The sequence below is a fragment of the Melanaphis sacchari genome, unplaced genomic scaffold, assembly GCF_002803265.2.
Source record: "Melanaphis sacchari strain LSU unplaced genomic scaffold, SCAv2.0 Contig132_pilon_pilon, whole genome shotgun sequence".
NCBI lineage: Eukaryota > Metazoa > Arthropoda > Insecta > Hemiptera > Aphididae > Melanaphis > Melanaphis sacchari.
This window is the reverse complement of record NW_020270545.1, coordinates 1379700-1407310: the sequence shown is the minus strand read 5'-3', so window position 1 is coordinate 1407310 and position 27611 is coordinate 1379700. Positions and strand designations below refer to the sequence as shown.

Sequence of the window (27611 nt, the reverse complement as noted above, 5' to 3'; positions counted from 1 at the left end):
TTTATAAATGACAGTTTTTCGTTACTTCACTTCGTTCGACTAATAGTGTCATTTCAAGACAACGTGACGTAACATGACGGGTCGCAGTAATTTATACCAACTGAATGGAGAACGATGGATGATTATTTTTAATTACAAGTTTATTCATCGAAAGTATAACTCATACTTAAATCTGATGTTGAAAGTATAACCAAACATTTCAAGTTTAATATACATATAAATGAATGGCCATATTATTATACTAAAAATCCAAGTTAATCTTTTGATTATCGTAAAATATAACACATACAAAAACTTCAGATACGATATACCAAATAATTACTGTAAGATAACTTATCGAACATAACGCAAATCTCGTAGATTGTTTTGAATTACAATATTGATGATTAAAGTATGATACACATATATTTATGTTATAATTTACATTCATTAATAATTTTTGATAGCTGAAAAGTTGAAACAAAACAAATAGAATAATATAATTTTAGTAGGTGCATAACGAATTCATAAACCATTGGTGTCCTATTGTTCTACATAATGGATGAATCGAGATCTTAAAATGGTAAACATTAATGATGATATTATTTTTGTATAATATTTAATGTTTATAATGGTATTTTGTTTAAACCAAACAACTAAAAATCTATGAATAACAATGGTCGTTTATATTCATTTCAAATGTGTTTTTATTTTTTCCTGCACGCAGTTGAGCAAGTATTATTATATTGGAGTTTTAAATTATAACGAGGTTTTTCTCATAAATTAAAAATATTTTAAGCTTTATAAAAATAAAGTTCTGACATTATTGACTGAAAAATGAACACAGATGTGTTTATATTTTAATTTAATTTAAATAATGTGTTAGTATACGAATTATTGCCCATACGTCTGAAGAGATTCAGAAAAAAAAAAGAAGTTAAGTATAAATATTAAGTAGATATATATATAAATATATATAACATTTGTGAAATTACGCTGAACCTTTTTTTTAAATTCTAGTTGTAGTATCTCATAAGGTGACCTGCATTATATTTTCAAGTCTTAGGTATTAATATTAAAAAATGTTATGACTTCTAAACTACTACGTAAATTATACATTTTTGTGGTGTTAAAGTACTTTATCAAAATTCTAACTTCAGAAGTATATAAAAAATATCGTGGCTGAATATGTTTAATATTTTTCAATTACTAAAAAAGTAATTTATAAGAAATCTAATGCATTATCTAGTTTTTCTACAAAATATAAATTTTAAATATATATAAATTATAAATATCTCAAAATGAATTAGTATATTTTTTTAAACTATACAACGAATAGAAAATATTTCTAAACATTTTTGGTAAAAATTTCAAATATCTTCAAATATTCTTTTTAAGTTACGTCAAAAATACAAAATCAATTGTACTGAAAATTGGTTTTGAGTAAGAATGTCATTTTATTCCTTGTATATTTTTTTGTTTAACTTGATTGTTTTGAAATTCAAAACATTTTTACATTTTTAAAAGGTAATAAAATAAATAAATAGAGATATACACATCATTATAAAACCGATACAATAGATCGCTCCATTTGAAATTTAAAAAAGTGATATTTTAAGTATCATTCTAGAGTTTAAAAAGAATCTTTAAGTTGAAAACAAAATCTACGCAAGTAGACACTATAGTTTTTAATATAATTGTTATTACATAATTTATTTATTTTTAATATGTTTAATTTCTACATTATTATTAAAGTTTCTTGTTAAATGATTATAACAACTAAAAAAAAAAAAAAAAATGATTAAAATTAAGTCTTTATACATTAGAGTTTATATAAACATTTCAAAAATAATGCTTTTTATCTATTCTTTTGGATTTAAAACGTTTAACTTTTAAAAAGAAACAGGTCTTTATTGTGTATTTGACTTTGCTGACTAAAACAATGCAGATAATACGTATATTTAAACTACCTACCCAAATCAAATAAAACGACTGTAGGATGTATATGCCAATATAGAAGTATGTATTATATACAAATATTTCATCTATATGAAATGTAAATTTTTTATGTACAATGAACATAATAAACAAAGCGTAAATAATATGCATTAATAAAACATTTATGTTTAGAAAGAATGGTAAAACATACTCGAGTACAATTGAAAAGTGCTTGAATTAAATTTATAAATCGTGTCGATGGTGATATTGAACTTTTATATTAGATATTTTGTGTTTATTTATTTATTCAAATTATCGATAAATAAATAATAGTTTGAATAAAAGTCTTGAATCTACGTTTGAATTTTAAATTATAATATGTACGTTTTGACTTTAACATATTAAAATATTATTAATGTGGAAGAAAAACAATTCTTGAAATTTATTTTGCACAATAGTATAGTAGTGTTTAATATTTACAAAAAATATTACATTTAAACCATTATAAATTAGAGTGAATCTAGATTATAAATAAAATTACAAACATTTGCTGCTAGTGTAAATCCCATAAATTTTAAGCTAATAAAAATATACAAAGGATTAATTTTACTACAGAATTAATTAAGATGGCATTATTGAAGTACTTAGTACTGAAAAGTTGGTTTAAAGAGAAGAAAAATTAGTTTATTTTTTAATATTTAATACCAATATATCATACAATAAGATATGACGAGATTTAAAAAATTCAAAAAAGCGTTTCATTTACTGTTTATTCAATCCTTAATGAAGAATCAATATCAGTTTACCAAATTCCAAAAGCATGTTTTTCTACGTAAACATGTTATTTAATTAAACATTAACGTTATGTAATGCGACTTTGATAACGTACCTCATAACGTTATGTTATATAGTAAATTATATATTTCTCATATTTTAAACGTTTGAAAATTAATTCATTGAGTGTATAGATATAAATAACAATCAAAAATGGCAATAAAAAAAATCGATTACTTATTTATATTTTTTATGTGTACGTGTGTACGTGAGTCAAATTTAAATAATTGCAGTTATGTAGTATTGATAAAGGATATGTGGTGTGACTTTGTTTACTTCCGGACCATAAGTATATCAGTATAACATAGTATAACACAATCATTATTATACGAATTCAATCGAGTATGAATGAGGCTGAGCAAACTAATGATTGGGTTTAATTTAACTTAATTAAACTAAGTTAATAACGAAATAAAAGCCAACATTGTACAGAATTTTTTTTTTTTCAATAATCGAATTTTGTATAAAGTTTATTAAAAAAAAATTGAATAAAATCAATTTATCTAATAATACTCCGAATAAAATATTTATTTTTTTTTTTTGTTCCACAAGTGATTTTCATAGTAATTAAGTGAACAACATAGATTTTGGGCGATGGTTGCTTATTTCAAATTACAGGGAAACAATCAAAAACATTTTTAATAAATTGGGGTTCAATCCGAAACCAAAAATTTGTTTTAGTCAACCAATTCGTCAAATGTAACCCATAAAGTTAAATAACTACCTAACAATTATTATTAGGTACCTCAATAACCTACTGTAGATTTGATTCATCTACCCAATAGACAATAGGTATCTACTATCTATTATTGGAATCATTGTCTAGGTTATAAAATGCCTAGAGTTAGCACTGCTTAATGATAATACTATTAATTATTAGGTAGTTATTATATTTATTATTATCTAAGATTCAATGGATGGATGTACTTACGGTACATTTCGATTGTGACGCTGGCACTGACGGGGGCAGACAAGTTGCTATTGGAAGCCTGACAGGTGTACACAGCTCCCTGGTCGTATCGGCTCAGCGCTTCGATAGTCATTTCGTTTTGTTTAACTGATGATGATGACGCCGTGAATTGTCCGGGAATCCCTTCATTTCCGGTGTCCATTAACGTTTCTCCTCGCCACCATCTGACTTTCGGTTCCGGGCGACCTGTAGAATAAAATTATTGCATATTAATAATAATTATGCATAGTTATTTTATTTTAATTAAAAGTGAAATGATCACAAGCATTACAAATAATATAATAAAAATGTTACTAGTTTCAGTAAATTATAAACTTCCCTTATAATAATAATATATACATAGTGAGAAGGAGGGGAAGTCAGTTAGGTAATGTTAGGATTAATTATAGTTACAGATAAGACGCCTTGTCAAATAAATCTAAAATGAGAAATTAATACAAAACCTTATTTAACCATAACCTTAGTTTATGAAATTTCTCAAATTACAATTACGTATCTAAGGATATGTTTTAATAAAACTGATATTAGCTCAAAGTCATAGGCCTAAAAGTGTTTTATTACTCAAATGTTGTAATTCACGTTTCATGAGCTTATCTAATAACATAGAGTTAAATGGTCATATTTTGTAAGAATAATATTTCAAAATATTTACATGGTTTTAATTTATTATATACTTTAATATGCATACAGTAGGTAGGTACATAATATCATTTATAGCAATATTTCAAATATTTTGCACCACGGTGAATGGATGATCAAAACCGTTAGGTTTCACTAAAAATATTAACGAAATTAAGCTAATAATAAATGCGCATGAACCAATTCCATTATCTCTTTAATGAAATACATGTATAGTACATATCATACACTATTTAACTGAATGCCAAACTCATAATAACATCAAAATAAATTTAAATCTTCAGGCCGAACCTAACAAAACACCGAAACACCATACTTGACTAATTTCCATCATTATAAAATTCATAAATATCGTTAAACTGCAAAATCAAATTTTCATAAATTTTTGATTTTTTTTGTTTGTTTTTATAATACATTTCATGTATTAAAATTATAATACAATTATATTTAATAATCAAACAAAACTTAAAAAAATATTATTTTGTCTCTTATTATCAATTTAAATTTTAATTACAATATTAGTTAAAAAATAAAATAAAAATAAATACATCTTGGATTGAAATAGCCTTTTTTTATAATCAAATAATGATAACAATTGGTTATAAAATATAAATAATTTCTAGTAGTAAATAATATTATTTAGTATTAACTATTTAATGATGATTTTATTTCGGTAACAAGTGGTCTATATTTCTTCTCTAGGCAGTCAACTAATAACTATCCAGTTTAAAAGATTCTGAACATATTCCCTGAACAGAAGACAACACGAAACCATTATACAGTATTAATATTCTGTTTTATAAAACATAGTCTGTTAAAATGAAATAAAAATTAGTATTGATTAAACAACCTAAAAATAGTTGTTAATTAAAAAATAAAAATAAAAATAATAACAACGTTTTTTTATTTGCGTTTTGGCAATAATGATCCTTTTATAAAGAATTTTAATTATTTACGTCAAAAAGGAAAAATTAAGTGATATTAAATACTACGTGTTAAATTGTAAATTGACTAAACACGAAGTTTGACGGGATTTTTAAATAATTTTACACCTACTGAGTATACATTTTTATTTTATTAATTATGAATAAATAAAATTAAAATATTATTTGAAATGCAATAAGTAACAATTTAATGACAATTAATAAATTATATACATGATTACCAATTAGTAATCATAAAAAAGAAGTAAAAACCAACCAAACAAATACGTGTTAACCATAGACCTTATACTAGGTCTATGGTGTTAACTAACAATTGCAAAATACTATTTTCATAGATTTTTTTTTTTCGTATAGGTAACAGGCTAGGCCAAAAATACACTAAGATAGACAGTGCAATCAGTGTATATTAAATATATATATGTAGGATGTAAACATATTATTTAAATTATATTATATTTTATCAAAAAATAAAAATTGTAAGTACTTACATATTATATAATATTCTAGCAGGTAAAATATTTTATATAGTACCTATTAATATTATTTAATATAATTTTTTATATTAATAACATTATATGTAAATATCGATATAAATTTGATACAACAACAAAACTTTCATGATTCAATATTATATTACATGCTATATAGTTTGATACAAAAATAGAACCACTTAATAAATTGAGAAACATTTAATTTTAAACTATTGATTTTTTATTTTTTTATTAGTTTGTATATATAAATATATATATATATATATATATAATGCATGTATATGAAAAATACTGTTTTGTAATAATTGATAGGTAGTAATTTCATACAGACCATGTATTTTATCGTAATATTATAAACAAATATTATAAATAATTTAATAGTTATAATCTGTTCATACTAAATTATGTTTTAATACAACATTAAGTTATTTAATACATTTAAAAGTTAAATTTATTAAATAACTATGTTTTATTAATGAACTTAAACTAGTTATTCATTACTGTTTAGCTTATAATTATTAATGAACCAATTTATATTTTAAAAGCCAGTTTTATTTTGTTTCATTAAGTAATTGTTGTTTTAAATGGGTTTTAACGAGTTTAATATGTTCAAAAGTAGATACATTATAAAACAAACAAATAAAATATTAATAATATCAAACGAAGAAATTTCAACTTTTTAAATTTATTATTGGAATATTTGTTTAATTTAATTTAGAAGTTAAAGATAAAATATATATTTAGGAATGTAAGATAATAAATACATCAGTACATTATAGTTGAATAACAATGTATTATGTGGATGAATTTAAGCTCAAAGAAATTCCGTTAAATGTATTAATGATTCGATTGAAATGATAAAATATATATAATAAGTATGAATTACCTATACTTTTTTCTCAGTAAATAACAGAAAAATGAAATACTGTTATCAAAGTATTCGAAATATCAACATGAATAATATTTAATAGTGATGTTTAGAGCTGAGATTTCATAGTCTGAAAAACCTTAAAATATGAACGCATTTATGCCTTTAAAAACTATAATATATGCTCTAAAAATGTGCAAAAATTCTAAAATATGCCTTAATATTATTTTATTTTTCATTAAAAAATCAAAAATTGATTTCTTAAAAACTGTACTTACTCTAAAATATTATACTAACTATATTAACGCAAAACGAAAACATATACGATACTAACAAACGGATTGACATAAACTGATGAACTGATCGTATTCAGTGTATTTTCCTTAACGACTGTTATTCTCATCACAAAAATTATTGGGAAAACCCACGGTAGATACATTGTTTAATTATTTATATTTTATCATTGTATTCTATTTTTTTTTTAATTTCTAGAAAATTAATAATAAATATTGTATTGTACTTATAAAATATTATTCTTCGTGTCATATATTGTTTTACATTTTATTTTTAAATATAATTTGTGATTTATGTACTTAAAATATGATTTTGAGTAAAAAAAAAAAGTCGGTACAGTTAACGGGATTTTTTTTACTGATACAATCTTACATTGAAAAATATAACAGCGTCTATATTACACAGAGATTTTTTAAACTTCTATTTATATTAATATAATGCATTTTGCATTATTCACTTTTTTTTGTTATTTAATATAAGTTCATATAGGATTTTGATCTTGCGTTTAATTTATAGAATATCATTCCTGCCTAAGCAATTTTGCAGTGTTATTATAAAGTAGAATATTTTTGTTTACATTTTTATCCATTTCAGTGTCGTATAAATGCAAATCGCACAAAGCGTTTCGATCGCCATTAGCATATTCGAAAAGAGTAATAACTAGATACTTGTAAATATTCGTTATTATTTATAAAAAATCAATCATATTGAGAACTATATTACTAGTTTAGCATTTAATATATACTATAGTTATTGCATTTTAATATTATTTATCTCTGAATTTTTAGTTTTTACTGAAGAAATATAATATAAATAAACACTTTGTTCTTTTATGAAAATAAATAGCTAGGTATTTTGTTTTATCCTCATACAATCGACAACGAAGACTATTCATGTTAAAATATTAAAAAATCTGAGGAAATTTATATTATAATGATATTTGAAATAAGGAATTTTAAAAATATATTCGAAATCATTGACTCTTGATTAAAGCTAAAATAATTAAAAAACTATAAAAAACTAGAATATTTAGAATTTTTAAATATGCTTAAAAAGAGTGTACTAAGTATAAATTACAAGGTACGATACACGTTTCAACAGTTATTTATTTTTTAAGTAACTACTATCTACCTATAACCTAAGAATACACGAGATGTTAAACTTAATCCATTCCCATTAACATAGATACGAATATTGTAGTATTTTTAAATACAGTGAAAGTTATGAGCGATAAATATACCAAATAACGAAGTTCCGTATACCTACAATAATTCTCAGCTTATTTGATTTTCTATCCCGTGTAGTTGCAACAATTTTCCAAAAATAATAAAGTCATTTTAAAACGAAAACAGGATCTATATTCACATGTAACACTTTCGTGCGATTTTTCAATTTTCAATTTTTTGAACTCGAGTCATATTGGTTTTCGTCGTACGTGATGAAAATCGATTGTTTTTCTCGTTTTACATCATCGCCTCAAACATGACGTCTAAAAGAGAAAACTTGATTTGAAAATACGCAAAATACAAATATATTGTTTTTTTTTTTTTTTTTTGTAGTCAGGTTATAAAATAGTTCAAAGCTAACGATCTAATTCTTTAGGTCCCTAAAAAAGTGAATTTGACTTTGCGTATATAAATTATAAGTATAAATATTGTATACATATTATGTTTTAGACTGTCCAGCTTGCATGGCCGGTGTCAGATCAGTTTTTTACATACTCGCGCCGCACGACCTAATAATAATAATATATTATACTATCATAGTTTCTCACTAAATCGATCGTTTTGGTTCGTAACGTGCAGCAGATTACTGATGAGTAAATTTTGGATATGCTATTACTGATATGATATTTATCGCTGTATAAGACGCGTCTTACAGAGGGTTGAGACTATAATAATATATAGTTCGTTAGGGTGACAAATAACTGGAGATTTTCTGGGTTATTTACCGCTCGCGCATATTATATAAACCACGCGACGATATTATCTTCTTATTATTACTATTATTATTATTACGATCGCGGAGGTCGTATAACGAAAAATATACCCCTACGGGTGGAAAAATGGACGGATCGAGGATACCGTCGATAGCATTGGCCGTATAACGAGCGTCGACATTTTTATTATTATATCTTCCGTATTTTATACATTATACTGGGTGGTTTTACCGTTTTACCGTGGGGCGTGGAGATAATACAGATAAACGGAAAGAACACGACGACCATCTCTGTATATAATATATATAATATCACGCGTGTGTATGATAATATATCATACATATAAACGTGCGTTATTTCTTATTATTATAATAATACGGCACGACCGCCAAATCGATATCGCGGTCTTTCAGCCAGTGACAACCGGCCGAGAGATGATAAAGTTATGCACATAACATATATTATAAGCGAATATAATATTAGGACGTTCATTCAATAAATTATTATATTATTATTATTACTATGAAAAACGGTTTTAGGACGAATTTTTAGCCGGATGTATAGGAAATTATACAATAATAACGTGGACATTGGCACCGCCGGGAACTCAAGTTGTCGTGGTCATCGTTCGTATATTATCAATTATTATATTAAGATATTCAGATTACACAGATGTTTTAATGAATTGTATGTGTGTTACTCGAGAATAATTGAAAATTCTCGGTGAATATATGACAACAAATTGCGTCTTACCGTTTGTACGTTAGAAGTATAATTATATAGCGTAAGCTCAATATTATCGAGCTCTGGAATTGAAGTGAAATTATACACATTACATATTATTATATAACATCAAAAACACTTAATCATAACCTCCATTTAAATTATAAAAAAAATTTAAATAAAAATAATATGTAATATTCTTTGGGGGCAAAATATCATTTAACCTTTAATAATAGTTTATTTATCGATTTCAATTAGCTTTAACACCAATGCTATAAGTCAGCGGTTCTCAAACTTTTTATTTCGCGTACCACTTAAGTATATTATCAATCAGTCGCGTACCACTGATGATTAAAAATCCTACCACCATGCGGCCTTCCGCAGTTCCGCGTACCATCATGTAGTCTTTCGCGTACCACTAGTGGTACGCGTACCACAGTTTGAGAACCGCTGCTATAAGTGCACCGTAGGTTAAAATAAAATTGCAAAATTAAACACTTAACCTATCGTTTAATAATACAAGCTTGCTGTGTTATGTATATTATCAATAACCACTTATTGAGGTATTCATTTTAATTTTATAACTTTAAGCAAAATTAACACGAAATGATATTGAACGAGAAAAAATAATGATCATTAATTATTAATTATTTATTAATAAATGTGAACAGAGTGCAGAGAAGTATACAACTATAAATTATAAAAGCTGCATAGAAAAATTGGCGGTCAATGTTTCTTAATTTTAATATATTTTTATCTTGGTTTATATGTTATTTATAAAAAATATATTATTCGCACTAAATTTTTAATGTTCTTATACGATTTATAATTTAATTGGTCCATATAATATGTTAATTATTTAAAGGTCATATACCCATATATGTTAATTATTAAAAGAGTGTTGCGTTTTAACAACAAATTTACAAGTTTAAATGAGAATCTTTTGATTTGAGATAATATACTCACATGATTGCGAGCTACCCAATATTATTTTAAACATAGCTGAGGTTATGGTCGTGGCACGTAGAGTGTATATAATATGGTATAGAATGCAAGACACTACCGTCAAAAGAATTATAAGAGATGCTACGGCAATAAGATACTTTGTTTTATATGTGACTTTTGGAAAAACTACTTGCATCAACACACGACGAGTATAAGAGTTCTAAATATAAAACATGTTATGATTTTTATCCAGTATACTCTTCGAATAAATGGTATGCAGAGTATTATAAGATAAGGCCAATATGTTATTCAAACGTTTACAATGAAAAAGTATAGACATTTATCTGTATAGGATCTATGTCGTAAAACATAAATGATTGTCCATTTTACATTCAAGATATCGTTATGATCTACATTATACAGAATATTATTCAAATATATTTTATTCTTCTGTAAAACTCGCAAAGACTCTTGATCAATATTATTGTGTTTTATAAATTTAATAATTGTTTTCAATACATCCGATAATAATTTTGTAGGTACTCGTAATAACTAATTATGTTACATAAACGTTATTTAAAATGTTTATTTATGAAGTTGTACTAATTATTTATAAGACATAGTATGCTCTTTTAAATTAAATGACCTCTTTTGATGACCAAACCAAACATATAAGTATGTAACTAATAATTTTAATTTGATTAAATCCTATTATAAATAGTTAAATTAAAACCTTCAAAGATGTTGTATAAAAGACTTAAATTTAATAAACGTAACTACAATATTAAATCACATTTACAAGGCTTTTAAATTCATTAAAAGCTAATTTTTTTTTAATGTACGGTTTAACGGTACCCGTATTTCTACTACTATTGTAAATCAACGTAGCTCCTTTAAAATAATTTATAGACTTTGAATATAGAATTTTCTTATTCTTTTGAACTCTGTGTAACGTATTTTCATTAAAATGTTCAAATGCCGCAAAAAAAGACGAAGTGACGATGCCGTATTGTTTTCAGCTGTTGATAAATTTTACTCTGTCATGTTAATAATTCAAGTAATATTAATATGTTTTTTTTAATTTAAAACCATTTTAATGACATTGTAGTTTTCCATAAAATGTAATATATGTTGAATTAAAGAATATAGCTTCCATGAGTTTACAGAAAATTTAACTACTAGTACAATACAATACCTTATCTAATTAAATAATTATATTATTTTTGTAATGCTGATACACATTGAATGATACAGGGATATAAATGAGAACAAAAAATGAATACATAGAAAATATAAACTATCTATTGTTATCACTGTATTAATAATCCAAATTATTTGGGCGATAATAATAAAAAAAAAATCAGATTAATATGATATAACTGAAAGTTTTTAATAAATTTTTAAAACAAAATATGTGATCTGATTTTAATACAAACAATGTATAAAAATGCGTTTATATTATAAATTTATAAGTACTTTAATCATGTTTCGTACCGTAAATCAAATAGAAACAAATAAAAATATTAAAATACAACGAATTTAAAAATAAAATCTATAAATGTACGTTATTATAATTTTTGTTTTTCGAATATTTTACACTATTTTTCTTTATTGGATAACACTTATGAAAGTTAGATGATTATTTTTCATCACCTAACTTAATGCTGGCATGTGTTTAGAAGAATCTATAATTTAGAAAATGTGATATTGAGCTTTTAGTTTTCCAATTATATAAGATTTTTAAAATATTTCCCTTGCAATATATACCTAAGATCGAATATTTTTTTATCATTGAATTTAATTACAGGATATTTACATTTTCTTGTCATAGTTATTGTTTATCGGTTGAGGTTTAATACTCAAAACAAGCTAATGTTTCGGAGACAGAATGCCAATATGTTATTTATTATACATTGCTTTGAGTGCCGTACCATTAGTATACGGAAAAACCGTAAATTTATTTTGTAATTTAAATAGCATGATATAATCATTTCTTCAAAAATAAAACTCATATTTTAAAGTTTGCAATAAATCAGTTCTAAATCCATGTCAAATATAAAAACGAAGTAATACACAATATTATAACCAAATTATTAAAATAGTATTAAAGAAATGATGTAACAATTTATGAATAAAGTGAAACCAATTAAATAATTTTGATAAAAGCAAATACATTATTTGAAAAAAATAAAAAATAATTCAACTATTCAACATCATACATTATAACATGATTTTATGTTAATCAGCCATCAAGAAATTAAAGTTTAATAAAGGTCCAAAATTACTTTTTTAATTTTTAAAATTTTATACTACTTGACTAAAATTATAAGGTGTAATAAACTACAACACTTCAAAAACGAAAAATATCAACTACACACTAACGAAGGGTTAACCGATAAATAATTTATCGGTAAACTTCAGTAAACATAAATAAACTATATATTTTATAAAGATAAATCAGATAACCTAAGCACTTGTACAACCCATGCATGTCAGTACACTTTTACTCTTTAGTGAAAGCGTAACTGACGCGAAAAATATTATCATCTTGAGGTGGCTTACGAATACACAACAATAAGGTACACAGAAGTAGATCAGTGACAGTATAATGTTTTGTATATCGTAGAAAATCGTAAGTCTTACGTATTTTGACAGACTTAATTCTAGTAAATTTTCGAGAAAAAACGTATTTTATCAGATTTCAAATTTACCATGTTTCTTTTCAGAGTGATCATTTTCGAATAAACTAGAGATTTTCTGATATGGTATCTAAGTATAAATAGTGAGAAAATTAAACTTGGGATTTTCCCTTTATTTTATAACGTTATCGACGTCTGTTCTTGATTTACTACTCTAAAAATCATGTGTTGTTGACTATTTCGACTGTCGAGAAAAAACAAAATTAGAATGTGGGTGAAAAAACTCTGTGTAGTAATATTGCAGTACCTCTACAAGAATGTGGGTGAAAAAACTCTGTGTAGTAATATTGCAGTACCTCTACAAAATAGTAGTAATGGCGTTATTTTATTCAATAACCTTACTCTAATGAATTTGAGAAAGTCAAATTTAGCCTATTTCCTTGCATAGTGATAACTCTGCAAATTTAAAATCTTTTTTTCAAGACTTCTTTAAGGTCTTAATATTAATAGTCAAAACAACAGTTACATATTAATTCACTAATGCATGGTTGTCAGTTTTAATATTTTTTGACCAAAATATTATAAATCATGAATCATTTCTTCGCATCTTTACTTGTACGATATTAATTAACGTATAAAATCCAGGTCCTACACCGTGCGGTATGTCTATTGCTAATGTTCTGTGGACGAGATTTTACAAATAAAAAGTTATCCTCATTTTTTGAAAAAAAAAAAATGGTATTGCAGTATACCTATTCAGTATTCACAGAACACTCATTAAATACTAAAAACATAAAAACTAATTATTTGAAAATATATCTAGAATAAATATATTGAAAAGCTCGAAAAATCAAAATTTGGTTAAATTCACATATGGGGTGATCATGCTTGGTGAACTACCTCGTATGTTTAGTGCACGCGAGGAGCTCATGTTGTAATTCGTCATATGTAAGAAAACTATAGGATATGTGAAGAAGAATCAAATGTCTCCGGAAATTGTTGTAAAATGGTGTGTTCAGCGAAAGGAGCTGAAGGGACCAGTCCTCGAAATTAGTTGAAAAATATTATTATGTTTCACAGCAATCGATTTCAAACGCTAATGTAATACACATATAGGTATACAGCGCATATACGCTGGGTTGGTACTTAAATTTCTCGAAAGTTGACGCGTATGCGGCACAGAAATAAATATACGAGTAGTCCGAGAATACTAAAGATTTTCAACCGGACGTCATTTTTCGATTTCTTTGAGCAAATACGTATATTACAGATACCTATTGTTATAGGCCCCCTGCGACCATAACCCGATTTACTAGGAAACGTTCGGTCAGATCCGGTAGCCTCGGTCGGCGTACGTAATATGTCGCTAGTGTATTCGTACGAACAAAAATAATCATATTTCATTCGATCGATTACAATGACATCCTACGTATACGCACAGCATATTGTAAAATATAACCGAGGGTAACGTTGAAATGTATTTGATTCGATTTATATGAATTCGACGAAATATCGAAAATATAATCAATTTGTTGTAACAACTCGTGCGCAAACTAACCGGAGAGAATAAAATATGTACAGCATTACTACTAAAAAACACACAGAGTAAGAGTATGATATTTATTAACAAATAGAAACATTAATTTTAAATATGTATACAATTATTAAATTTATCCATCGAATTTTCAATTTTTTTTTTTTTTTTTTTTTTTAATTATTAATTATTACTACTATTTACCATAGATATTATGTTGTCTACAACGGCCGCTGCGTTACTCTAAACTTATAATTTTGATATTTTTTGATGTCAATAATTAAAAAAGCCTATTACAAATTAGTGTATAAATATTACTATATTTATACTTACTTATAAATCATATTATACACATTAAGAATGCAAATCATATATAAAAACAAATTTTGAGTTATTTTTTTATTTTTATTTATATTATTTTTTGCAATATTTTGGTTACAGTAATCGTCACCACTCAGAAATAGATTGATCGATGTTCATTTTTCCAAGGTAAAGTAGGTACATACTTATTCCTAAATTCTACGGAAATATAAGGAAATATAATACTTGTTCACTTAAGCCTAGTTGGCATAAAAGTAGTGAACTCATATTACACTGTTTAATTTATTATAGAAAATGATTGATGTCTATATAAAACTGCATTGCAACTTACTATTTTTCGTGATCTATATACACTTTAAAGCAATTTAGAAGTTTCTGATCAAATTAACCTTATATTTAAAATGTAATAATTTACGTTTAATGTATATATACAGATTATCAAAATGTATTAAGACTTATATAATTAATGTAATTAAAGATTCATCGTAATACTATTACTTTTGTAAATTTAAAACGAGAATTATCATTGATAATCATTAATTTATTTTAACAAAGGAAATATATTTCTTTGTTTATCTTGTTTATTAAAAAAAAAATAAAAAAACTTTTACAGATTGACGCTTTATAATATATATTATTATATTATTGACAGAATAAAACGATACTCGCCTAAATTTTAATATTTCGTTTGTTTTGATAAAATTAATGGTGTATTATTTTATTTTTAAAGTCCCGTATTATTGTGATTGGTTTCATTATTTAAAGGTTTAGATTCGTTATAAAAAAAAAGTAACAAAAAAAATGTATTATTTATAATAATAGAATATGTCACAACTACTGCTGTCATAATAACGATGTTTGCGGTTTATATCGGTCTCTTCGTCAGAGATTGAGTTAGATATGCTACCTATCGAAAAATGCTACCTATCAAAAAATTGTTTGCGTGTAATATGCTAACTACCGAAGTTCTTTTTATTTTATTTTATTTAATTGGGGAAAATAAATTGTTATTAAGATTAAAACTGATAAAGTTCCACGAAGACCCACGATAACTTACTTTTAGATATTATATTATTTTATTTAATGTTGTGTTCACCTATGTGTTTTTTTTTTTTTTTAATTTTTTTTTAATATCTTTTTATTAATATAATATAATGAATAAATCAATGTACTATTTGTACGGGAATTTGATATCTAATGAAGAAATATGTATTAAATATTTTCAAGAAATAAACCTGCTACCAGAATTTGGTAGTTGTCATAAATTAAAAGATGGTATTATTTGTGGAGACACGTTGAAAGAATACCAAGAAAATAATCGTAAAAGGGATTCGAATGATGATTTATCAAAAATTACTTACCTATTTACGATGTCAAAAAAAAAAAGTTCCCAAACTTATCATTCTTTAATAAAAAAATATCCTTTTTAATATAAGATAAAAACGGTAAAAATATCAGAGATTTACCATTAAATGAAATTGTTGAATTAGTTTGGTACTGAGCGTATCAAATATCAATTTAATGATCGTAAAATAGAATTAGGAATAATTATTTATTCAGATCAATGACGAGCATATAGTTCGTTAAAATAAATAGGTTATCATCATGAAACTGTCAATCTATACTCAATATAATAATATGGAGACGTGTCAAAACTAAATACGGCATTAAGATCGTCGGAGCGACAGATTTGTTAGATCGAAAATTAAAAGAAAAATGGTGACGGTCCGCATTTATACGCAACACGACTTATTAGAAATTTTCCGGGATGATGTAGAAATAATATTATATTATAATGACGTAAATTAATATTATAAAATACTTGACAACGATGATCATCGCTCGTCAGCAATACACTAAGTGAGTTTTAGTTTGATAAATTTTAATTAATTAAATACGGTAAAGTTTATTCGTAAAGTTTTTTGGTAGGTAGCACACTACACCCACAAAGCAACGGCAGGTGTAGCGTGCTACTGCTCGAGTACCGCGGGAGTCTCATTCCTAATCCGATAGTTGAAAGTAAAACCCGTATAATACGGCGTACGGGCGTGCAGGGTCGTAGTCTGCACCACTTACGCATAACACACACGATTGTCGCGGCCGAACGTTAAAATTAAAAGGACTAAAACGCCGTATCCGCTGCACATCGGTCCGTTTTTGTTATTATTTTTATGATCATTGTTATTTTTTTTTTTTTTTATCTCTGTTTTACTTGGCTCTTAAAGTCGTCAAAAATGCCCGAGTACCTACCGGATTTTAACGAACACCGTTATGCCAGCGAAATAAATAATTTCGGCTATTTATATTAAAACCAGCCGCCCACTCGCTTCGTGCCCGCGTCACGCCGCTGTCACTCATCCCATCGCCCGTGAAATATTTCGTTTGTACCCGTGTTAATGTGCTAACAAGAACGACCATTTCGCGCGATTCTCTTCCGGCCCTTTCGTAAAACGTCAGTCTCAATTATTCAACTACGACAGAATTCTTCGCTACGTCTTCGGCGCCCTCCATCGCCAGGACAATCGAACGAACCCGCACGTGCTCGTCGTTCATAAAACGAGAGGTGAAACGTCTCCCGTAGACTAATTAAAATATCGAAATACACGACAGGATGGGCTAAATTTGTAATTTTTTCATTCTTTTGTGTATAACATAATATAGTAAAACCTAATATAATTTTTGTATTTAATTATGACCTAATATACGCTGTTGTTGTTTTTTTTTTTTTTTTTAATTGGATATATTCTGGGATTTAAGGAGTGTCAAGTTGGTATTGGTAATTTATTGCCTTTTATTCTTTTAAAATATCAAAGAACCCAAATTTTCAACCAAAATAAATAAACTCCAACTGTGTAATCGTATTTTTGAGTAGTAATGCTGCTTTAATTTTCAACTTTGAAGGTAGTTTCTAGTAAAAAATTAGATCTAGTTGAGGTTAAATGTAAAAAATTCTAAGTTATTTCCAAAATAATCGGAAAAATAATAAAAATGTGTACCATTTAGTATTACCTCGTGAGTTAATAATAATAGCTACGAATATTGTATGAAATAATATCATAATACGATTTGTTTTTATAAAAATATATTTTAATCTATTCACTTTATTACTAATTGAATAATAAAGTATTAATATAAATTTAAATATATTAAAAAATGTCTTATCATTGAATTATTTGAACTACAATTTAATACGTACATTACAGTTACCTATTCAATAATGATAGGTAGGTACACTCAATACCTTAAGTCAAAAACCTTTCACGGTTTTGTTTAATTATTTAGTAACAAGTCATAAAAATCAGTTAATAAGTAATAATATTATAACTGAAAATTGTTTTTATTACTTTTATTATGGTTCTATGTTCTTAAAAATACTATTAACTAAATAAACCATGTTTAGAAAAATTTCTATCACTAAAAATCAAAAATTAAATTTTGTAACATATAAATTAAGAACTTTTGGTCACTGGACGAATTTTAAATACATTGTATATAAATAATAGCATTTTTTAGTTGCCTAAGCTTAATAAAAAAAATAACTATAAAAATTACAATCATTTAGTTCAACGTTAATATAAAACAAACATTTGTGCCCCATAGTGATTAATTAAAAAAATACAGTTGAGTTCAATGAAAAAACAAATTATATTTAATTTTTGTGATTTTTAAAAACAATATAATTTTTTAAGTGGTTTTGTATTACATAATCAATTTTTACTATACAATACTTCAATAAAATTTGCAGAAGACATAATAGAATATAATTAAGTCTTATTATTGGTTCACATTCAACAAATAATTGCTCGTCTATACTGAACCTTATGATGATACTACGTTATGCATTTATATAGGTATAAATTATCAATTTTTATTTGAGTCAGTACGGCATCACTCTTATATTTGTTTGTTTTTTATTGAAAAAACAATAAAATATACATTGCATTAAACAGATAATTTGATACGACATTCAGAACATAAACGAAAATCCATAGTATTTTGCTATTTAAAAAAAAAATAAACACTAATCAAATGTTAAGAACAAATAATAATTACCATTTACTAGTGTGGTATCACTAAAATTAGTGTTTGTTTCGTTTTCTCAAATGCTCTACTAGACCGTGTAGTGAAGTAAAAATCGTTTTTAATTCCATAATGGTTTTAAATTGCTACATGAACTGATTGTATAATGACATGAATACTAATATAGAAGATAATGTAGAAGTCGTGACAAAGAAATACACGATATTTACCGTACAGATTGTCTATGTAATATAATATATAAAAGAGACCATTATCTTTAGATGGTGGACAATAATTGTTTGTGGCCAAATGGATTTTCCATAATGATAATATTTGGAGTACAACTTACGTTTCAAATAATCCAAAACCTATTTTGAAAATTAGAGTTTTGATGTTCAATTAAATAGCAATTGGCAACACTGTTTTTAGTATAATATAATATATATTCAAAAATAATACAACTTTATCGTAATTAAATAAAAAATAATAAATTATCAGTTATTATATTCGTCAACAAGAAATATATTTTTTGTGCTAAAATAATTTTTTGTTCATTTATTTAAATAGAATTCTCATATTTGCATTTTGTTTTATTCAAGTTGTAGATATTGTAAAATTTAATCAACATGAAAAATTATGAAATAAAATTGTATTGATTAAACATTCCTAATTAAACTGATTAAAATAAAACTTTACTATAAGTATCTTAAACTGATTAATATTGTAAATATAATTTTGTAATAATGGGTCATTTTTATAACCAATTGTAATATTTGCACTCTTTGTAACCTAGTAAGGGTAAAACTTTTATAGGCATACACTACGATTACATAAACTGTACACTGTACATTATTTCATTATAATTAATATTTTATTGAGAAATTGTTGCTTACATTTACTTTGTTAATATATTTTATAGGTTTAATATTATTTTACGTTGTATGTGAACTAAGTTGAGTAAATAAAAATAAATACATGGTGATTCTTTTAACATAAAATACTCTTTATCTTAAAATAATTAGTTAAAAGCATTTAAATTTTAAAATATTTATTTTATTGATGAGAAAATAGTATAGAGAAGTAAAAATACCCCCAAAAATATTGATATAGTTTTCAGCTTATCTGGACAATGTTTATTACTAATTAATAGATCGTTCAAAATTTAATTTTCATAACTAAACATTTTCAGGTCATATTATCCTTTGGGATATATGATTGAAAATGTATGTAAATTTTCAAAAAAATAAACATAAACATTGAATATGATTTGAATTTTGCTGTGTGAAATCATGAAAAAAAAAATCCATTTTAATAACCGTTATAAATGTAAAATTGTTTTATTTTTTTATATGCTGAGTAGATTTTTACTTAAAATTTGATCATGTTTCTGATATGGATAGAATCAGAGATATACTTTTTTTTTTTTTAATAGCTTAACATTTATTAACTTTAAAATAATTATTAGTATGTGTTTAAAAGTTTGAAACTAAATCAAATCATTTTAACATTGGACACGCAACAGAACCACTTTATACGATCTAGCTTCATTGTGGTTAGAAATATAAATGTTTTTAATAGCAACTATTGTGCAATTGCTGCTTAAAAACACGCACAAATGCATTATTCCTTTGTAAACTGTAGTCGACAGTCTTATTATTATTATTATTTTTTTGTTTTATTTTGAATATTTTTTACGACCGAAAAATGCTGTCAGTCATAAAAAAAACCATCGTCTACATACGTAGTCATGTACCTACTCGAAGAGAAATGAGCGCATAAAGTAATATATGCCAAATCCTTAGGGGAATAAAAAAATCTGTAAATTGAATTTCACAAGGAGGTTATGATAAGGGGGTAAATCTATCCAAGTATTTGGAATGCAATTTGTATATGAAGTTATCTAAGGCAATGGTTTTCAACTGCAGTGATAAAAGGGTACCGGTTCATATCGTATAGAAAAAATTATATTTTTAGCGTAGTGTTTAGAAAAATATTTTTATTTTTTTTTGAACTAAAACCCAAAATACTGCAAAATTCTACTTAAAAATCCATCTGGTGATTAGTGATTTTAAAAAGGTTGTGAACCACTGAATTTTAGATCACGAGACATGGAATTTTGCAATTTTGATTCGCATACTCTTCATTTATTAGGTAGTCATTATTCTGATCTCGATTATTATAGCGTCGAACACAGTACTCGAATACGATTATCCAGGATTTCTAGCCATTAGACATTTTATAGATACTTGCTCGGTAGGTAAATTGTACCACAAAGCAATACCTACCAAGAAAAAGATCCAAGATCAACCATAGTAGTTACGTTTCGAAGACAAAAAATTGAACATATATTTAGCACAAAAACAATGTGTTTCAGAAAATGTAATGAATAAAAATGAGTAAAAATGAAACGCATTATGAGAGTACCTACGTATTTACAGAAAAAAATAGAGGTACCAGTGATATTTTTATGAATCTACCATTAAATGTTCTCCAAATATCCTATGAGTAATTTATCAATTTAGTCACGAAAGACAGCAAGTTAATCCGTAGATTTCACCGATTTTAAGCTGTAAAATATAGAGTAAAGAAACTCGAGATAAAGTTAATGATTTTTATACTAAAAAAGTAGGAAAAAATACCAACTAAGTGAAAAAGACAAGTGTGAAAAAATATAAAAAAAAAGATTCTGAATAGTCAATAACAATATATGTTAATTTAAAAACAACTGCTGAAATTACAATTTAATACTCTATTTAGCTAATATTTTTTAAATTAAATAACTTAAAAATTATTATGAATCGACTAATGAACAAAATGAATATTAAGCAATTATTATTGTATTTAAATGATATGATATCGAAATAATTATACAATATTTTTATATTGTATATGTATGGTTGGTCAGGTTAAGTATGTCTTGTATAATGTCTTGTATAATGCATTTATTAATGTATATTCATAGAGTTAAATAATTACCTATATTTTATTTAACTATATTAATTAATAAGTTTATGAGAGACCAAAATTACAACAGGTATAAAATTGTAAATTGATAAATTAATAGTTTTTTTTTTTAACTACCAGGCACTGGTGGAATCTTGCAGGCTGTATTTATGTGATTGATAGCTTCCCAATTCCCGCCCAGTGATTTTCCTACATTGATAACATTATGGAAGCTCGGAAAATTTCAAATCCTGTTTCTTTAACTACAGAAATTACTATTTTCGAATTTTTCTAATAAAATATACTATAGATGATGAAATTGGAAGGAGAGTTCAATTACTGTTTTCCATTAATTAATGTATTTTATGAAAAAAAAAAATAAAATAAATAAATAATAAAAAATAACACGAAAAACCTATTAAATTGTTTTTTATATCATTATACTAAATTTTTGTTGGTTTATATTTACGGATAAATTCCTTTACATATTTGGGTAAATTATATTTAAAAGTTGAATATACAAATACAACGAATGACTGAAATAGAAAATTAATTTAATCCGTTCTTGTTAATTAAGATGATATACACCATCATGTCAATAGAAAATATAAGCAGTTTCAGTTTTTTTTTTTATAACTAACAAACAAATCTATGGTAGAAATGTAGCATTGTATATTTGTATGCGAATTTATTAAAGTGATATTTTTTGTTATATTAAAAAATACGCAATTTAAGTTCATAATATAGCTGTTATTATAAACCTGTAATTTTTTTTTTCATGTTTAAAAATAGCGTATATTTAATGGATAATAACACAATACCACAATTTTATAGTCACTTCATCAAATTATAACATTTTGATAAGTCATACTATGACGTATACACAATTATTTGTTTCCTTCATTTATTCAGTGTGATTGATAACTATTAAAATATAGTTGTAAGGTCGGATAATTTGAAATTTAAATGAGTTTGAGATATCTCACAAGAAAGACGAAACTTCGAAGATGATGCTTTCATCAGACACATTATTTGAATCCTAAATTGTGTTTTTGTATAAATAAACGACGTGGAAGCAAATTGGAAGGTATGCAATTTTAATGAGAAGCTAAACTTTGATGTCAGCTGGCACAATTTGATTAATAATTATTATCCAGAAATAAACATTTGTCTTGCTTTTACAAAATATTTTAAAATATATTCCAGTAAAACTGATAATTAGAATTTTACCAGTAAATTGTTTTTACTACACAATTCACTTTTTATTAAAAAATGTTTTGCTCATCTAATTTTATAGCAGACATAACTTTATCGATCAATAAAAAACTACTTATTTAGTGTATTTAATGACACATAGCATTTTCGTTACCAAATATATGACTTTGAAAGTTTGAAATAATAGATAATTATTTCAAAGCTAGTATAACTATGATATATATTATACATATGCAGTATATGTTAATAAAAATTTGTATTTGTCAATGTTATGTGTTGATATATTACACTTCTGTTTAGTATAGGATTTAATTTTACGATTGTTAATTTGAACAAATTAGATTTTCATTATAAGAACCTAAATAATTTTTATGTATAATTATGAAAAAAAATTAATAAGTTAAGTATAATATACTAAATTTTTAAGCGTTTTGAATCTAACTTAACTCGTCAAGTATTAATGAGTTTGCAGATTTTTATGAAAATAATTAATAAATAGCACATTATTGTTGTTATTTTAAATGCACGTTTGTACTTTTTTTAAATAATATTTAGAGTAAATCTTTTTTAAGAATAACATGAAATATATTATATTTTGATTTAAATATTTAAATAATAAATCATTAATTCATGTATAAAATTGCGATTAAAATGTTTTAACATATTAAGTTATTACTTTTTAGTTTTTTGATACATTAAAATAAATAATATTTAAAAATTTATAATAGATTTTAATTAAATCATTAAAATTAAAACAAAACTAAAATACTATTAATAAGTTGTATATATTACCATTGAGTATATATAGTATATATTATATAATATATAGTACTATATATACTCAATGATATTACAAATAAAAATAAAATAATATAGGTCAAAAACTACCTTTTCTAAAATTACATTCATATTTTAACTTAATTTTATTACTCAACATTTTACTTTGTTTAAGAATTCAAAATGTTATATAATTTTAATTTTTTTTTTTTTTTTTTTAGTTTCAAAAAGTACAGTCTATAATATTATATTTTTTAATTAAACATAAATTATTATGCATTATACGTTTTATGAGCACTTATCCACTTATCTCATTCGGACGTTTCAAAATACATTTATAATAATTTGTGTACTTACATTTTTGTTTCACGTAATAGTAAGTAAATTTATAGTTTTAATATGAAAATAAATGTTATGAGTTTGTAAAATTAATTTTTATTCTATTTTATTATTTTAAAAATGATCTACTTGAATTGCATGCATATTCAAGAATAAAACAATTTCAATTTGTAAATAAATAAATATATTTTAATTCTTACAATTTGTAAACACTTTATGAAGATTGGAACTTTTCAATCTTGTTTGTTTATTTTTTACGTTTGTATTTTATTTTTAATTTTAATTTTAGATTGAACAACACTTATATAAATATGAACTATCATCAATTTTATTTTTTATTTTATTTTTAATGAAATATATATATATATTACTTTTACTGTAGACATTTATTTTATTTTTTAATAATTATAATTATTCAAGTTCACACTCTTTATATACTATGTTAAGACTGTATTTAAATTAACACGGATGGTATAACCTTTACCCATTGGTTCATGAAAATATAAGCTATTACTAAGTACACAAATTTAGATCATTTTTATATTTTAGGGTCTCTCTGTTAAAACAAACTTATAAAGTTAAACTTAATATAGTTGCTAATAAATAAATTTTCATTTTATTGAGTTTGAAAATTCATCTTTAGAATTTAATGTAGCATTTTCAATGTATAAGTACAATATTTTCATTAATATATTGCTAATTTATTTAGTCAAAATTAATATGAATTAATAAATAATATCAATTATTGTTGATTTCAGATTACTTTAGAAAAAAAGTCAACTATATAATTTTTAATCTGGATAAATGTGGATTAAAAATGAGTACAACCATTAGTTAAATTTTATTTTATTATTTTTATTATGTGTATTGTTGAATAAAATATATTTCTTAACCATATAAAATATTATGACATTGTAAAAAAGTTTATCATAATATACTCAGTTATACAATAAACATATTATTTGTATACTCTTACCTTCACAAGCCTAATTACAATTGGAAAACGCAAATTAATGTCTAATAGATAATTTTGGACTAAATGTTACAAGATTAAGGTAATACATTTCGTCTTTGACTATACAACCATTAATGTTATTCAATGAAAACCATAAATCTGAATATAATTACAATTTATGAACTATAACTCTTATCTACTACCATTACAAATTATTATTTCATATTTGTTTCAGTTTAATTGCTCATGTTAACAAGTAACAATATAACATAAATAGTTTGAATCTCGAATTTAATTCATAATTATAGAAGTGAATAGTATACAATACCGATTTCAGGCATAAGATGTTAAACGATTATTTTCTTAGTACTCACTTCAACCCAATCCAGTTTAAAGTATATTTTTACTTTAAATTTAAAAATAATAATAAATTATCGCATTTTAAAATTGATTCTGAACGGAGATTGGTTGACTTAAATGTAGACGAAATTTTATTAAAAATGGGTACGATATATACATATATTATGCTCTTTGCAGTTTTTCCAATGAGTTTTTTAAACTACTAAGAAATTTGACCTTTATAAAATACGAGCTTTGTTCAATTCCCAATCAATTGATAAGGTTACATGCAACACTTTTACTATCCTAAAAATTGTTTTTGAAAAAAAAAAGGAAAAAACCATTGTAAACCAAATAGCTCCCTCGATTCGCTTTAAATTTCAAATGCGGGAACAATTGGATTGTGGTTTTTGATTATTTTTTTTTCTTCATTTTGATGTATTTTATTAACACAATTTAAGTTATTATTTATATTTTCTTTATTTAGCAGTACGATAAATGCAATTATTGTTTTTTTTTTTTTTATTATTTAAGTTGTTTTCTAGATAAATGTTTGTATTTTTGAAAATATTTTTTCATTGTGTTTAAATTATTTAAAATATTGTATATATATTTTTTGTTTGTTCCTTTTTTGAATCAAAACATACTTCATAAATTTCTCACCCATAGCAAACAGAAGGCTTTTAATGATTTAGATGTTCATCAAAGTTAATAAAAGTTTAATTTCAAACAAGTCACTTAACAAAATATAGGTTCATCGCCAATTGAGAAAATCATTTAATGCTTATTTTATAACAGTAATTATAATTGTAATGAATTATTGACATTTTAAACTAAGAATATTCAATTTTTATGTTTAGTAAATTTTTATTTGCTTATTGTGTATATATATTACATAACAATATTTTATAAATAAATTTTTTAAATACTAACACATATTTTATTTATAATAGAAAAACCTTTGAACATTTTATTTCTTATTAGCTACTGATGATTTTTTTTTTTTTTTTAACATAAAACAACCTATCATTTTTAGTTTTTATATTGGAAATATATATCTAAATTATTATAGACTTGACCATAATTTAGTTTTTGATCTATTTTACAATGAATTATTCAACATCCATTTATCAGATACATTTCCTGTGTTTATATATATTTATTTCTTCTTTCATTTTTGTTTATGATATTTACAACCGATAGGTGTTCAAAAAGTTGTTGTTTTGACTTACAATTTTATTGTTTAACAATTTTCACTGATTATATTTACACATATCTTAATATAAAAAAAATAATTAAGAAAAAAATTCATTTGAAATTGAAAAAAAAATTGTACAATAACTTCTTATTTTAACATTTACGGTTTCAGTAAAATTTAAGAATTAAAAAGTTATTTTTTCACTTTTTATAACATAATAAATTACGAATACAAACTAAATATTAAATGATTTATTGTATTTATCAAGAACATGAAAGTGAAAGAATGGTGTTGCACCAATAGCTAATATATTCGGAAAAAAAGTTGAGGAAACAAAATTCTTATTTTTAATAAGCTGCTATTCGTAGTTTTAATTTTGAACAGTTAGGTTAAAGAGTTTAATATAACACATTTTCAATACTTGATTTTTATATGAGTTTTGCAGTTGATAATTTGGATTTGTATATCAATTGTTTTATAATTATACTCTAAATTCATTTAAAATTTTAAAATATTCTTTTTTTAAGAGGGGCAGAGAACACGGATTTCTTTATTTGTAAAAATTACATTTTTTTTTTTTTTTTTTTTTTTTGATGCCATAGTTCATAGTTAGGTACTTGGAAATAATGTTAAATAATTTAAAACTGTGAACAGTGTAATACTTAATATAGTAGCACACCTTATACGATATAATATATACTGCTCAATTTAATCTAAATTCTTTTCATTGAACATTGTATCCTATTTTTATCTTGAATGTATTTTTT

General features: G+C 24.4%; 1 protein-coding gene across 1 annotated transcript in view; it reads right to left on the bottom strand.

The window, feature by feature from the left end:
* The window catches only part of LOC112591371 (hemicentin-1-like), a 184078-nt gene that overhangs the window by 36205 nt on the left and 120262 nt on the right, over positions 1-27611 (bottom strand). The window contains 1 exon segment of the mRNA XM_025335178.1: positions 3683-3907. Coding sequence (XP_025190963.1) covers positions 3683-3907 — 225 coding nt within the window.